Source organism: Betta splendens, chromosome 2 (genome assembly GCF_900634795.4).
Source record: "Betta splendens chromosome 2, fBetSpl5.4, whole genome shotgun sequence".
Lineage (NCBI taxonomy): Eukaryota > Metazoa > Chordata > Actinopteri > Anabantiformes > Osphronemidae > Betta > Betta splendens.
The window spans coordinates 25,748,696-25,765,502 of record NC_040882.2 but is presented as its reverse complement, the minus strand read 5'-3'; the positions used below and the strand labels follow the sequence as shown (position 1 = coordinate 25,765,502).

At 46.2% G+C, this 16,807-nt stretch overlaps 1 protein-coding gene across 1 annotated transcript in view; it reads left to right on the top strand.

Moving 5' to 3' along the window:
* LOC114868150 (collagen alpha-1(XXV) chain) overlaps window positions 1-16,807 on the top strand; it is a 101,086-nt gene that overhangs the window by 54,326 nt on the left and 29,953 nt on the right. Inside the window, exons 4-8 of the mRNA XM_029171566.3 lie at window positions 454-461; window positions 8,756-8,782; window positions 10,908-10,934; window positions 15,301-15,360; window positions 16,600-16,716. Of these exons, the coding sequence (XP_029027399.2) occupies window positions 454-461; window positions 8,756-8,782; window positions 10,908-10,934; window positions 15,301-15,360; window positions 16,600-16,716 (239 nt within the window). The remainder of the gene's footprint in view (window positions 1-453; window positions 462-8,755; window positions 8,783-10,907; window positions 10,935-15,300; window positions 15,361-16,599; window positions 16,717-16,807) is intronic.

Genomic DNA, 16,807 nt, shown 5'->3' with positions numbered 1-16,807 from the left:
GAACGCTTCAAGGACACGGCGGCCGCGTACCTTTTTTAATTTAGGAACCCAAGGAGCTGAGCTGCTTTGCAGGATTGTGGGGAGCCCTGAAGTGTGCTGGCACGCAGTCCTCAGAGCAAGTAATTGGGGGGAAAAGACGAGTGTCACCTCACAAAATGCGTGGGGGGAGGTTTTAACGAGCGCACAACCCCTTGTACTAGTAAAATTAGAGCCACTCACTAATGCAGAGGCCAGGCCCACTATCCACGGCCGCATGGAAAAGAGATAGGAACCTTTTAGTAATACTGTACCATTGCTTGATATGCAGGTGGGCTGTGGAGGCCGGTGAACAGAACACTCCTTGAATGAAACCTGGTTTCCTGTTCTACTCATTTGGTCGTGTGGTTTTGGTGAAGTTCATTTGGTTGCAAATTGAAAACACACTAACATGCTGCTTTCTCTTTTCTCTTTCAGGACCTCCTGTAAGTACTGTATGCCTGTTTCATCCTGCCTGACTGGCTGCGTGAAGGTAAAAAAGGGAAACATGACCGCTAAAAGCTAAAGGCCTTAGAGAAATGCAGCAGAAGTTGAATATAATTTACACAAACAGGAAATTCCTACTCAAACGAGAGTGTGTGTAGAGGTGAAATAGTGTCAACTGTTTCTGAGTTACCGGCTCTCCTCATGTTGGCTAATAGCTAATGCTACATGTAGCTTAGCATCAGCGCAGACGTACACAGCTGCAGACACGGGACAAGCTGAGGTATTTAAGTAAAGACTTATGGTTGGTTGCAGTTCTCAAAGGGCTAAAATGAAAAGGTTAACAGTGCTCAAGCAAACACAACAGGAATGCGTTTGCGATTGATGTAAAAGACATCTGATTATGACAAATTTGCTCCCAGAAATCTCAGCTACACCGCACACTCTGACCATACTATTAAAATAATCTCTTGATCTCTGCCTCCCCCTAATATGGAGCCCTTTCCCTGTCATCTGGCCGGTCTGGTTTGTGAAATCCTGGCCACCAGGCCACGTCTCTGCCAGGTCCTGAACCCGCGCAGATTATCTCACCTCATTATGCTGCCGGGTGATCACAGATTCACTCCCTGTAACAGATGGAAAACTTCAGTGTTCCCAAAGATGAAGACAAAGCCATACGTACGGTACATGTGTAAGCTCCGGCACTGAAGACAACTCTGTGTATCACCGGGTCAGCTCTGAGTGTGTGTTTGTGTGTGAGGGAGCGCTCTGGTAATATTATTTATAGTCCAGATCCACATGTGATTGAATAGGTATAATAGCGTGCGCCGGCTGAGCTGTAAAAGCTGTAAGTTAATCCTCTGAGCCTTCTCACACACTCGCTCTTGGGGTTCCTGAATGTAAGTAAGTGCAGGTGGTCCCGCTTCTGAAACTCTCACCAGGCCTCGCAGCTGACAAAGACGTGTTGTCTCTGATTTAGCAGGAGAGGCCGATTTTCCAGTGAGCGCATCGGACACCTCTCTTTTGGTATTTGGCTGGAGAAAGTCCAGTTTCCAACAAGTACCTGATGAGGTCATTGCACTGCAGGTACTGTAGCTGAAGGTTCTGCAGATGATTGCAGAGCTTCTGGTTTATTTTAGGCCAAGCAGTCAGGTTTAAGTAGAGCCACACTGTCCAAAGCCAAAGGAGGTAATTTACAATACGAAAAAAGTGCCGGTGACCGATTTTCTAAATAAAAGACCAATCTTCAGAAATATGCAACGATCCGACAATGACTCATGCAACGGTCACAGAATCTGTTTCTGAAACGCAAGTCTTCTCTAAAAAATAAAGCAGAGCTCTTGTGGTCTTTCGTTGGCGGCGCCCACCCTGCGCATGGCAGAGGACTATGCCCTGCTATGAATATTCAGCAGCTGCTTCTCGGCCTCTGGAACAGTGTGCAAACTGTACGGAGCCAAACAAGCCGAGCGCTGCTGAAGTCGTTACGGCCTGAACGCCCGCTGACAGACAGACGGACACGGATTCCCCCATCACAACTCGTCAGGAAGAGATCCTCTCTTTGCTTCATGATAGAGATGTGCTTTGTTAGGACTCACTTTCCTTCTCCACTGTTGGAGGAATCAGATGAGATGAGATGAATTCACCTCTTGCTTTAGGATCTTCACTAATTTCTTCTCTTCATCAACATCCTCAGACCCTTAAAGGCGGCGTGTGTCAAAACATCAAACCCAAGCACCCACCACTGTGTGTGCACACCATTTAGCACCAGTCATCCATAAAACACCATCCCTGAGGCTGAGGATCCACTAACGCCACCCGCCGACGGTACTTTTATAGCACGTAGCGAATGCCGCACTAAATCAAAGTTACTCAGAGACAGCAGCTCGCTCGCTTTGAAACCTGGTCAGAATGGAAAGAGAAATATTTGAAAATGATACAACGTTGGGACCATCAAAGCAACGTCAGCCCGCTGAACATGCCTGCGCACCACACTGGAGTCTCAAACCAGGCCAGTCCCAGTCCTGCAAGAATCCAGTCACTGTGTGTTAGCAGGGAGGCAAATAACGCTGGTCGCCTCTGTATTTTACAAGTCGTTTCCAGCTCCCTGCTCGATCTGGTGGTTCCCAGAGAGGAGGCTGAGGACGCTCTGTCACCATGTATGAATTATGCAGCCAAGGCTCAGGGATTAGAGGTGATGTGTGGGTGAAGCGCAGGAGTCCAGGCGCCCTCTAGCCTTCATCCTTCATCTGCTGTGCACCCCAGTCCCACATGTTAATAAAACATATTCCAGGTGGACTTTGATCGTTTTGCCCCAAAGGCGGTTGAAAATACCAGTAATGTGAACTCTGAAGCGAGGAAGCGTCTGCAATGCCAAACTTTGTTTCTTCTGTTGCACGTCCAGCCGAACACAAACAGGGTTTGGCAGTGAGGAGCCGCAAGTGGATCTATGTGACGTGACCACATTTGTTGGAGCTCCTAAAGGCGGCGTGTGAGGAGGCCTCCTGGCATCGCATGTGACAACATCAAGAGCTGACCTTTCAGATGTCGGCCCTCTGCTCACACCGTTCCCATCAGAGCTCTGACCTCTGAGAGTTTTACTCCCTGTGAACAGTCAATATACCACGTTAGGTGGCCGACTCGTAACATGGAATGACGAGACGTGCAGAGCAGCCAATATGCGGTTCTAATTGAAAAAGCAGAAGAAGTGAGGAAGGGATAGATTTCCAACTGGAAGCTCGTTCCTTATTCAACATTTTCTAGTATCTGTGAGTCATAAATTTGCTTACAGTACATGTCGTTCAGCAGCTGGATGCCTCTCCTCAGGAACGCTGCGACCTTCCCAGGAGCAGCGGACAGGGAATCTCCACCTTTTAATTTGCCCGTGCCACAGTGCGCACCTACAACCAATCGCCCCACTGGTTTCACTTTCCCTCCACAACGCCCCTGCTCCCATACCAATAAGCAGGCGCGCTCGCACAAACACACACATTAAAATCATTTTCTGCTGGCTAATTGTGATACACTGTGGATATGGGAACCAGATGCCATTCCCAAGTCAATTTTCCAGTGTGGTTTTCCTATCCCTGCCTAACCTCTGCGTCCAGATTCCACCAACGAGCACCAACCGCTTGTGGTCGTCCGCTCCTGCCCATTCTGCTCTGATTACTCACATCCCTGTCCTCCATTAGTTTCCCCTTCACAAAGAAACGTCCCCCGGGGCATACAGTAATGTGACGGAGGCTTTCCATGCAGAACTAACAGTCGGAGGTGTACATATAGATATGGTGTGACTTTTTTATTTTCTACTCTCACAGCATGGCTTTTTATTCCGTTCCAGCTTTGTGGATGTTTGAAATGAAGTAGATTCCACGTCCAACAATCCACAGCAGGCTTTTAGCTGCAAATGGATAAACGGCTTTTTTGCACTTCCCTCACCACTGTTTCCACTTGTGCATCGGTGCAGTTCGTTATACTGTACTTGTGCGTCCATAAGAGACATTTTGACTTTGTTTGTCTGCTGGTGGACTTCAAACCTCACCTTTGGTCCCAGAGAAATGTTCCATGATTAAAAGTCAGATGTTTCAAGTTATTCAGGAAATAACTGACTGAAATAACGTCAAGTGGCCATATTACCATAATTATGCTCCTGATTCATCTACCTACAGCTGGAACAGCAGCAGCCACAACCTGGGTGCTACAAGTCATGTGCCATGGCTCAGATGTGCGCATATTTTAGAGACTGTCCTCATCTGTTATTGTCTGTAAGTCGTTCAAGGACCACGATCTCCAACTGAATTCAAGCTGTTTTCTTTTCTCTTCTTACCACATGAAGTGTGAAACTCTATTCCCATGTTGGTGGTGAGCACCTCCTCACCTGCCCCTGCTTCACTTACTCGTTCCCGCCAACACTTGGTGTTTGCAGGATTGATTTGCCTCACTCTCTGTGTACACACCTTAATCAGGATTGTACGTCTGAGTGACTGTACACCCGTAGAGACGAGGTTGTAAAAGATTTTGAGTCTCAGAGATGCCAGTGCTCCATAGTGAGATGATTGGATCCATGTGGATGCAATGCGAGCTGCAGCAAGCGCTGCCAGCTCGGTTGGCTCAGCGTCCACCACCAGCACATAGGCAACGTCTGATAGATTTGCCTTGTGGACCTCGATAGCTTTAACAGGTCACTGTGATGAGCGCTGACACGGCAGAGTCCAGACAGAGGCTACATCCAGATCCTTTGTTCCCGACTCTGAGCATCTTGTTGGATCCGTTGGCCTGTTTCACACGACTGTACCAGCTGCACGCAGCCAAACCCACAAGAATTATTTTGTCATGTCAACAACGGCTGAAGCTGTGGATGTGAGCCAGTCCCTCTGGCCTCGCGCCGCACTCTCAGACGAGCATCATCAAGTTTTCATCAGTCATGTTTCCTAGACTATTACAGGAGAATGTGGGGAAAAGTTCTTCAGAGTGTTGGTTGGTACAGTAGGTGAGAGAAGCATGTGGGTGAGTGAGAAATTGGATATTTCCAATAAGGGAAATGAATTATTTACCAGCGAAACAATTCTTTTGACATCACGTTAGTGGAGGACAGTTTAACAGCAGCATTTTAAACTGGTCGATCCATATATTATCATCTTCATACTTTTGTACAAGCAAAGACCTAACGTGAAACTAAACCATGGAGTGCAGCTCGGTGCCAGGCTTAGTTGACTGGACATGTTTTACTCTTGCCTTCTAATATAAAGTGAAATAAGCTGCATTGTCAGATTTGTACGACCATGTTCGTGTTGCTTGCGGGTTTGGCCCCAGTTCCCTGTTGCTGTTTTATATTTCCTTGCAGACCTGACCATATTTCTCCCTCTCTGCCTTTAAAAGGTGGGGGGGGGGCATTGCAGGAGACAGTGGTCACGGTTTGGCTTGAGGAGACATGTAGATATCTGGATATAAACTGGTTTAATCCCAATCCAGTGGTCCACCATCCACTCACCAACATTGTAGAGTTACAAATCATTCTGTGATGGATGTTTGACGTTGCTTTACCCATCGATGGGCAGCAGAACATGAGGTTCACCATCCGTGGGATAAGAGTCAGTTTCAATAAGTGGATATAGAGCTTTTGCTTTGGATGTATGTTTTCAGGCTAATCATTAAAGACGCTCTGTGGGAAAATGTTCTTGCTCATAAACTAACATCTGAATATGTTGAACGGCTCATGGAGGATGTGGAGGCTGCAACGTTGCCTTTCTGTTGTGATTCTGTCCTCGTCGTAGGTCAGTGCTGCCAGACTGGGCCACACCATCTATTCAGGGAAATATCCTAGATTTGAAAAATAGTTTTTCTCCTCCCTGCCAAATTGAAATGCCTTTTTAATACAGCAAAGCAAATGTTTGCTGCTAACTGTCGTAGCAGGCGCACTAACAGGAGCCTCAGTGTGGCCCAGTGGTACCGGTTTCAACACGCGCCGCCGTCTGATGCGCCTTGGCGTTTTCTGTAGAGAGTTAATCACGCTGAACAAAGTAACTTGCTAATGCAGCGTGAGCAGGTTTGATCAAACAGAAGCTGCCTGATGAGCTGTGGAGCACCTGCTGGAGGGCCGCTTTTGAAAAGCAGCCAGAGCAGAAGCAGCGGAAATATGTGAAAAGCATATACAGGTGCTGATTAGAAACCTTCCCTCGGGCAAAGCGAAAGCACAAAGCAGAGACACCCGCCGTAGTTCTGCTCTGCTCCGACTCCAGTCCTTTGAAACAGTCTTTGCAGGAGAGCCGGTTAATAGTCACCGTAAAGTACCTCCACAGTGGATGCTGTCCGTCGCAGTGATGTGCAAATGACGGGCCGTGTAATGAGCAGGTGCAGACTGTGTAGAGGAATGACTTCCACATGCTCGGAAGACGGATGCCAGCCGGAAACAAGGCAATGGAGATAAGAACAGTAGGTTACTGGTGTCAAAGCCTCATTTCAATCACCAGCAGCTGTACTACTGGTAAATAGAGGTGAGTGTGGAGTTGGGGCATTATTATTGAGGTTCAAGCAGTTTGACAGGCACTCAGGTGAGGAGCAGGAGGTAGTGATGGAGGCGGGAGGTCATCTGCCTTCACTCACTGGGATGAAGGTAAAGAGGGAGAGAGTCTCAGTATTATGTCAAAACTTCATCGAATACCAGTGATAAGTTACTTTAAGTTTATGGTTTATGAAACACCTGTGACCCATTTTCCCATTTAATCCCTCACAAACACAATGTAGCCTTGCTGATTTGCCCTATTATAGAAGTCCAACATGGACCTGATTAGGCTCCTCTGTGTTTCTGTACTTCTCTTGAAACGATCAGGATTTATTGAAATGCTAAATAATATAAAGCAGAGTTTTCCTTTCCTTCCACAAAGTTCTGGTGCCCAGTCATTTAGCCCAGTAACTTTTTGTGCCAACTATTTTGTGTTTTACAATGCCAGACATAATACATTACACAGGCTTGTGCAAAAAGCTACAGTGTGTAGATTTCTGTATTTTTTAAAGCACTGTTTGCAGTAATAGCTTGTCAATACCATCCTATTGTCCAAAAGCAATTTTCACAACAGAGACGCCACTGATTTCCTTTAGCTGCCTTCCATTTTCAGGAACACTCTGGTAACATCATCATTAAAATAAAAGTCACATTTGATTCCAACATGGTGCCTGTTATTCACCCCCAGGCAACCGCAATCGGAAACATTGTTTTTTTAAAGGCACATTTTGTGTTTACAAGTGTGTTGTGGCTCTTTGGCCAGTCAAGTAAGCAGCTACCTCCCAAGATGTGTGTGTGTGTGTGTGTGTGTGTGTGTGTGTGTGTGTGTGTGTGTGTGTGTGTGTGTGTGTGTGTGTGTGTGTGTGTGTGTGTGCGTGTGTGTGTGTGCGTGTGTGTGTGTTAAAGCTGCAGCACCCATCAGCTTTTTGGACTTGCTAAAGTAAACACAGATGCCTCATTCTCTGAGTCAACGGTATGGTGCAGTACACATGCTCACTGTACAGGTCCGCAGCCTCATGGCCAAGGTAAATCGATCCTAGATCAGCGCCAGTTGGCAGCGCATGTGCTACTATAAGTAAACTCGCCGCTACGGATGGTTAGCTATGCATCAGAACTAACATCCAAAGGCATTAGGGAGGCAGAAACCTGGCCAGGATTCGCTTCCCCTGAAGCCGTGTGGGAGAAACTGTCTAAATGAAAGCCTGGACGAGGTTTGGGGCATTTCGGGTTTAGCTTTAACCTGCCAGGGTGGTGAAGGGCGATCTGCGTCTGCAGGCCTGCTGTTGGAGGTGGCTGGTTCAGGATCAGCCTCCAAGCAACACAGGTCTTCTACTAATCTCATCAATCCGTGGATTAGTGTCAGGGAATCAATGTGTATCTGATCTGTTTAAAATCAAAGCATGTTTGATTGGTATTAGTTATTAGCATAGATCCGGTAGTGACAGCTCGCAGCTTGTTCTCTTTACCTGAGGACGTACTGGACATTGTTCTGGCAGCTGCAAAGGCAGCTAATGAAAGAAGAAATGCTTGGTTTGCCAAATGTTTGAAGTAATTGTAAAAGATTAAGCTTTTGTCTGAATTACTTGATCTATGACCATGAGAACCTTATAGCTTTTCAAGCAAACACTGATTATTACTGGCCCTGTCATTTATCTCCGTTTCTCCAGGGGCTCGGGAGAACTTGCTAAGCGGGTGGTCAGTCAGTCCACCGACGCTGATCTAAAATGAATGTTTCCAAAGCTAGCTTCCTCCAGCATCTGACCTCAGACGACACAGGAAAAGCCAACGTTCTGGACTCGATCCTTGAACTGGAAATGCTAAACATGCTATATTGTAGCAGAAGCTTAGACACACAAGCACACCTCGTTCACCCTTGATCTTCTAGCGAGGCCACCCAGGAGCCCCGTCGGCCGTCTGACACACACTGGAAGCTGCCTCATGAAAACTGCTTTAAAAAAATATCGTTCCTGTTGTTCAGGGCACATTTTTATCATGTGCTTGCCAATACTCAGTTGATGACTGTTGGACTTGATCCTCTAAGTAAACACAGGCTTGATTTCTGGGTCGTAACTGTGTGTTTGTATAAGTCACGCTGTCTACAATACAAGAGACACTGGTTTGTGCATTTTAATCAAATACCGAAAGAGATGTTTGCATTACACAAAGTCAGATTCATCCAAATTTGTGCACCTCTGTCTAAGTTGACCAATGTTTAGCCTTTTTACACTTTTAGAATGTGATTATACATTTGCAATTTGTAAAATATATTAAACAATGCATTTGTATTTGTTTTTGCAGGGCCCCCCAGGCCCCCAGGGTGAAAAGGTAAGATTATTTTATGATATGTGTCCTGTTCATGTGGTCAGAATACTTCTAAACCTGTAACTGATAACAACTAAAAAAAACAAAAACTATGCAGTACATGGATGTGGTTGAGGTGGACTGCAGGCGTAAAATGCATCGAAGTGTGAAACAGCAGACCTCAGTGGGACTCCGCTGTGGACTCCGCTGTGGTTATAGGCAAGTAACGCACTTTGGTTAAGGTTAGAGAAAGATTGTCAGTTTGTTTAAAGCTAAATAAACATGCTGTGTGTGAACAGACGGTTAAATATTTCTCTGGACCCACAATCCTCCTCTAACCTTAAATGTGAGAGCCTAGACCTAGAACCAGTGTTGTTTAATAAGTAGTCAGTCAAACGGCAGAAACGCGATGCCTGTGGTGCCTTTTATCAATATCTTCATTGTGAATAGAGCAAACCATCACCACACAGTCATTGAAGCTGATATTTCAGCTTCTCCTTGCATCCGTTGCAGTGGGAAGCTAATATATAAAGTGTCGTTTTCATAGGCATCCTGACCTTAAGGGATGAGGCCGGTGGTTTTCCAGATTTATATTCTCATTAACGCCTCCCACACTGGAGAGTCTAAAAGCAACAATGCATTCCGTCGACTCTCTCAACCACCGGCACTTATTCTGGGCTGTGAAATGGAAGTGAATGGTTGTTGTCAGCCTTTAGCCTTTTGACCCCCGTCTCATATTCTATGATGTAGAAACCTGTTGGCTGCAGTGGTTAGATACTGATCAACAATGGGGATCTGTGGCACAGTCCATCAGGCTTAAATCAGCTTCTGTCCTCGCAGACGTTACATTTCAATATTGATTTTAGCCTTTTTAAAAATTTGTTTCCAACTACAAAACCATAGATGATAACAAGCTGTTATCCTTAACTGTCAGAGTCTATTAAGATTCAGCTGAATCCACAACGGGGAGCTTCAGCCAGAGCATGAATCCCTTCAACGCCTCACTTAGCAATCCTTCATAAAACATCAGTGAAGCATGTATAACAGCCACACGTTCTCTTTACAAGTCTGCGAATGTGAGCCCTCGATTTGATAAACGGGATCCTTTGATTCTCGTCCAACTTGATAAAGAATTCAGTATACAACAAGGTGGCTGTAGAAGGTTCATGGATGCTGCTAGGGGTCAACGTGGCCTTTAAATCAGTTGAAATGCTGTCATTAGAGAACTGAGCCATAAAAGGCAATAACAAATAAAATGAAATAGCATGAGGGCGTGAACTCCAGCTAAAGACGGAGAAACAACTGACCACATGTCGTCCGCGTCATGTTGAACTCTCCGCTAACTGTTGATTTCTAGTAATGTGGGCTGTGATGACGTTAGTGGCTGTTGCTGCCCGGTGTAATGAATCATCAGCGTCATCATTATGATTTTATTTCTTATTTGGTGCCACTTAAAACGAAAAACAAAACGCATAATCACAGAACGGGTAAGACGATAGCTTGTCTGTAACGTTAGCGCATGTTCGTGCCTTCATCTGCTGTTCAACCAAATGAAAAGCAACCGCGTGATCGCTGCTCCCACCCAGGACGAATAAAGTGCGGCCATTCACAACCGTTTTCCCATTAAATTCCGTTTTGGATCAGCCGCCCAGTGAAAAATGACTGAAACTCCTGGAACTGTTTTGTTTGAAGCTGCTCAGGCGTAACATTAACGTTTGTTTGAGCCTGTGATAAACTGTGTACCCAGCTTGCACATGTGCTCCCGTAGCCGAGCAGATCAGAGCAAAGATGTGAGTCTGAGGTTAGAGTCTAGTGTCCAACACTTTGGGTTTGCTCTTTATCGTGACGGTTCATTTGAAATCATAATTCCCCCCGTCCGCAGAGATCTACACCCAGAGCTGGCAGCGGCGTTGCCCACAGTCTGCCCCCTCTTACCAAACACACCAAACCTCACACCACTGCTCCTCCGCCTCTCGTACCCAATTCATGTCAGTCCATGTTATCATAAGCGATTTCGATCTCGACCACATCGAATAGCTGAGGGTTCCTCCACTATTTCCCTTTATCGGCGCGTTCTCGCTCTGAGCGCCGTCCTCGTGTGTGATCATGTGAGTTCAGCTGCTGAATGTGGATTTCTCTCCCTCTGCAGGGGGATCAAGGCGACCAGGGACCGCGGGTATGTGCTTCCCTCACACAACCTCTTGTGATTAGCTGATGAATGTGACCGTGTGTCTTCCCCAGTAGAATTGTGGGCAAAGAAGGTTTGAGATGCATGAAATTCCTGGGATTGAGTTCTTCACATCCGTCCAAATACAACAAACACTGGAGCTCTGCTTATTTCGACATCAAGTACCTTCTTCTCTATAAGTCCTTGTCTTCAGATTGAACACAAATGCACGCTTTAGTGCGCTGGCAGAACATGTCTGCTTAATCTCAGCCGTAATCAGAAGCCAAAAGCTCTGTCTATATAATTACTCGTGATTCACTCGAATCGTTGACGTGACATGGCATATTCAGAGCTTTAATCATTTCCAGCCCCGTAGTTTGACATTTCTATAAGGGTGCAGCTTCTAAATGATGATAATGTGAGTGGGTTTCTGTGCCTGACAGCCTCTGAAATTAATTACTCCATCTCCAAGCAGCAGCGAGCGCAGCCCTCATTTTTCTCAAAGGACGGTTGACGGTACAGGTTTGTTTAAACAGCGCCGCATTAATTGAATCAGTCTGCGCATGCACACCGTGCACACTTGGATCGTACGGAGTCAGTCACTTTGCAAACCTGTAATTGATTCCTTTGAAGCCGGGGAGCATGTAGAGGTTGGAGCGCAAGGGCGAAAAGACACAGCAGCACAGAAAACCCTCTAGTCACCAAACACCAGCCATTTCCCATGTGGAGCTGATTTCAATTCAGAGCTGGCACGCGCCCAGACATTAGTAGTTTGCTGATTGTTAGCTCTGTGCCAGGCCAGTTCTGCACGTCAAAGCACCGCATTACTTATGATTTGGAAGTCAATACAAATGACCTTCCCTGTGAAATTTGATTAGTGGTCTGAGAAAGACATACGTTGCCCTCGGGCGCTCGTCAAACGACAGCCAGCCCCCCAGGAATCCTGGACATGACTGCTTTTACACTTTGACAGATTCCACAAACATATTTCCAGCTCTGTGATGCCCAGGGTTAATTTTTAATGACAGACAATGTATAATGACGATTGTCACTGGATTCTGGTTCTTTTACAAATGGATGCGTGTAAATGAACCCGTTTGGTTACAATTTGGGGGCTTTTGCCCATAATTTGTACCCTTTTAACCTAGGAAATGGAGTCATCTGTCTCTATGGGTGACATGATTTATACTGAGGAAACGGCAGAGTCGTAACAGAACCCAGTCAGCTCCTATTTCTCCTGCAGAGTAAATAAAGTGTCCACTTCCCGGCAGAATTTCATTAACTTCCTATTAGAGGTAAATTGCTCCTTAACAGGTACAAATTGACACGGTTGCACTCATGTGAAGGGCTACAGAGGCATGAAAGTAGTGGAGGCCTCCATCAGATCATCATATTTACCCAGAATGACATTTTGTACATTAGTAGGTAAGTGAAGTATAACAGCATTAGAACAGGTCCCTAATAAGTGAAAGCATGAGTGCTGCCCGACCTTGACTGTGGAAGCGAGGCTCATTTCATGCCTCGTATTAGACGTGCGGTCTATTGAGTGTACGTTCAGAATCGATTAAGGGTCAATTGTTTGTTCAGTCACAGTTTGAGAAGCACCACATGCCGGCAGAATGCCTGCCTGCTCCACACATGTCAGGGTCGGCCATTTGTCGACCCGCGAGGTCCAGGGTCACATCCACCCGTCGCAGGTTAACTAAGCAGCAAATAATAAATTGGCCAATTTTGACAAACAAATGTTTGGACACGTTTTGAGCTCCGCTGGTGGGACACAACTAATGAGCGTTACTGGGAATCACCAGAGGTGTGTGGTCTTTTTGAAGAATGGCACCAGCTACAGCTGTCGAACAACAGTTAGTGGAAGCATTCCTGCGATTTAAAAAGATCCTTAGTTTTTGCATCTGTGATTTGCACACGGAGGCTCTGATTGTGTAATCTCCAGATTTGATTTTTCAGACATGAGCTTCTAAATTCTTTTATAATCACGAATTTAACTTGAGATTTGACGAATGTGCCTGATGCCAGCTCTGCGGCTTTAAATGAACGTATTCCACTCTTAAACGTATTGAAGCCAGCTGTGTGTAGAGTCGCTAATCCGCTCCACATATAGCTATTCAGAAAATGCCACAGCCCGTAGCTGCTCGGGATGATTTGTGTGTTTGGTGTGGTTGCAGATCTGCCGGTTCTGCCCAGTGTCCTACGGAGGCTGTTACTGATTGTCCTCACATTTGGCTTGTTGTTTACTACAGTTACAGTCGTACGGCTGTAGGCAAATCCATGGAAATCGAGAGCCTCACCAAATAACCAACATCCGTTTTGAAGGGGAAAAAGCAAAACAAAGCAATTTGTGTATGGTTTGGATTCTCTGTCAACCGTCATGTCATGATTCTCAGCACGGAGACGTCGCCTCCTGCAGATGTGGCTGCTTAACGGCTTTACTTTCCCCACCTTCGAACACACACCGGCCTGTGTGATGTTGACCTGGCTGCAGCTGATCGCTATAGGCATCGAAACTAAGACGTGAAGATGGGATGAAGGAAAACAACTTTGCGCATAACTAGACACACAGCACAACACGCCCTCGATAATTATGTTTAGGCTTAGAGACTTGAAGAAAAAAACAGCAGAGAGAGAATCATCAGTTTGTGTGAGACCCGACGCTGGAGTGAGCCAAGATGTGGCCCAAACCTTGATGCAGTTACAAGAACACACAATTAAGACACAAACAAATAAAATGAAGGATCCACACATCCAGCACCAGTTCAGCGTCTCTGCCCTTGAGATCGTAGCGATTGTTGGGTCCCGGTGACACAGCGTGGCGACTGTTTGCAGCGTAAGCGTAACGGTTGCTGCAGAACTGAATTGAAACAGGCTGCCGTGAAAGCGATCTTCCTAATGAGTCATGCTGTTGTGTTATCTTTAGAAAATCTGGCTGATGGCACCAAAGTCCTGTTTGCAAAAGCTTGGAAATGATTCTTATCTTGATCTTGACAGTAGAGAAAGGTTGATCTCATGCTGGGGCATGTTTATGTGAGGATGCCAGTGGAAAAGGCTGCACCAGTTCGTTCAGGTTGGTTATTGACCGTGGAACAAACGCTGCAGCCACAGGGTAAACGAGAACATGCACCCAACGCGCTGCCATCTTTGCCTCTGATAGGTTAGAGCGCTACAAAGTTCACATGAGGTACTTTTAAAGCATCTTGTTTTTTTAATCTGGACCTTGACTGCATGCAGTTCAAATTGTTCCAGCTACTGTTGTTTCCACCTGAATTTACAACCTTCATTTTATTTCCTGCTGTTGCTAGAAAACCAGCTAATTGCAGGATATAAACCTTAAATTTATTAGATGGTTTAAAGTGGAAATAGTTTGAACACATGCAAAAGGGTCTAAAGGACTATTGGACTATTGTGATTACAAAAAACCTGCATAGAAATGGATTGTGACAAATAAACTTCATCGCACTATTATCAAAGTCTGACTTAAATACTTACTAAATACACTAACGTCACCTGGAATGTCGGTTATTGAATGAGCCGAACGTCTGTTACTGTCTTTAATCCAGTCCCTTTGATATCTGGTGCCACCATCAGACTCTATAAAGACTTGAGGACCTCTGGTTTCAGCCACGTCTGACAACATCACAAGACAGTTCTTGTTTTCAGGGAGGAATTTAGTGAACTCTGTGTGACAGCGGACATTTATATGACACAGTCACTGTAAAAGTCTTCTGATGATCAAAGACCTTATTCAACAGGCGTGTAAGTACAGTTTGTAGTAAAGTGAAGTATGTGCGTCTCTATATGGACGATATCCTCCAAAATGAATGAAATGGTTGAGCAGCATGTTGAGCAGCGTGTGTTTCTGGACCCGGATTAAAGCTGCTACTCAGCCATAAAGCATTGTCTCCTCTGAGGGCAGCAGAAGCCTGCATGCTCTCTTCTTTATTCGCGTTTCATGAATGGATCACATTTGTCATTGCAATTGTTGACAAGGGAATTGGAAACCGTTTGATTGAATTTCCAGTGAAGATCTCAATCCCCACTGTTCCTCCGTGAACCCGGTGAACAATAGCTGCCTTAAACTTACCAGCATGTTGCAGCTCAGCGTCTGCGCTGTGATCGTCTCCACAAATGTTGTGTCTGCACATGTGGCGGAGGGGGAACAGGAAACGCAGGACGGCCCCGGTGCTACTGTGTTAGAATGAAACAAAACGCTCATCCTTTAATGCATGAGGGATGAATGCGATGCTGACTGTGGATCTGTGACATCATTGTTTGAGAGCTTATCTTCCTCCTCCTCCCACTGTTTTTGTTCAGCCAGTGTTTGAATGTCATGCGTGTGCCATGTTCTGCTGTTTGTCCCTTCTAGGGATTGCCTGGTCTCCCTACACTGGCTGCTTTGCACAGCAATCAGATCCTGACTGTCAAGGTTTGTCGTGGTGGTGCCGCCCGGCTGTCCAGTCCGACCCCTCCGCCGCACGCTCCCGCAGTGAACCACGCATCGGGGGAAGCCGCTTGATCCCAGAGCGAGGCTACCATTGGACCTGAGCTCAGGTTGAGCTCCCTGGTTCGGGAGTGTGCAGCTCCTGGGGTCTGACTGAGCAGCAGGCGCGACGATGATGATGATGATGATGACAGCACTTCCACAGAGGAGGAGAAATTCCCATTTTTCCAGGGACTGTGAGCCCACTGTGGCGCCCTCACACCCCCTGAGGTGGTAATTATGGGTCCTGGCTCCAAAAATAAAGCCCTGACTTCCGAAGCGAACCATCTCAAGGCTGGAAAAGTGTGGATTTCTCTCCCATCTGTGAAGGCGATGGACCGAGGCTCATGAACACAAGCCTTTCTAACAAAGTCTGTTTCTTTTTTCATTTGCCTTCCTCCTCCTCCTCCTTCTTCTGGGACCTCATCCTCCTTCAACCTTCTCTCACCTCTGACCTACGACCTCTTGACCTCACACACCTGCTCAGATGGTCTTCCCTAAGATCAATCATGGCTTTCTTTCTGCTGACCAGCAGCTCATAAAGCGGCGGCTCATTAAGGTAGTGGCTGTCCTCACTCTGTCTGTCCACTGAACCACTCCTGTCTGGCCATTCTGCAGTTTGCATGCAAGCCTACAGGCAGACCTGCCATAAACACTCTTGTACTTCTTCTGTTATTGTTAGAGGGAAATATGGAAATGTCTTTTTGGAAAACAAGCTTTTATTAAGGTAGAATGAAATACTGTCCTGGCTCTGCTTAAAGTACTTTCAGGACCCTTTGATTAATGAAGTTCAATTGCTGAATGTTTTCTTAGACTTACTTCTAATCCAGTATAATGATGGACCACACATTTTTAGTATATTTTTTCCCTGATTGTTGCAGCTTTACACTGACAAATACGATTTTTTTCCAGCAAGTGCCTAATGCACCAACCCTTTTCAACTTATGAGTTCCATTTAGGAATGCATGCAGTTATGGGATTAATATTTCTGCCATAAATCAAAACAATTCATTGTCGTGTGCTAGCTGTAGCTCTCCGTCTTATGAATGGAGGCAGCCCGTAGCCACCCACCGCACCGTTCTGTTGCTCTTTCTTCATTATCGTTCATCTGCAGTGGCTCCAGTCTTGGTGGGTCCAACAATATCCCAGAGTAATGATGTCAAAATGGGTTATGTCGCCACACAGGGAGATCAGGGGCAAGCAGGGCCGCCGGGGCCCCCGGGGCCGCCGGGCCCTCCCGGGCCGAGGGGGCCGCCGGGGGACACAGGAAAGGACGGGCCCCGCGGCGTACCTGGTCTGCCGGTGAGTACTGAGCGCCCGCTGACATCTGGAAAGTTTGTTTACCGGAGCACTCATTTGGAAATACTGCCTCGCTTTCATTAGGTTAGAGCGA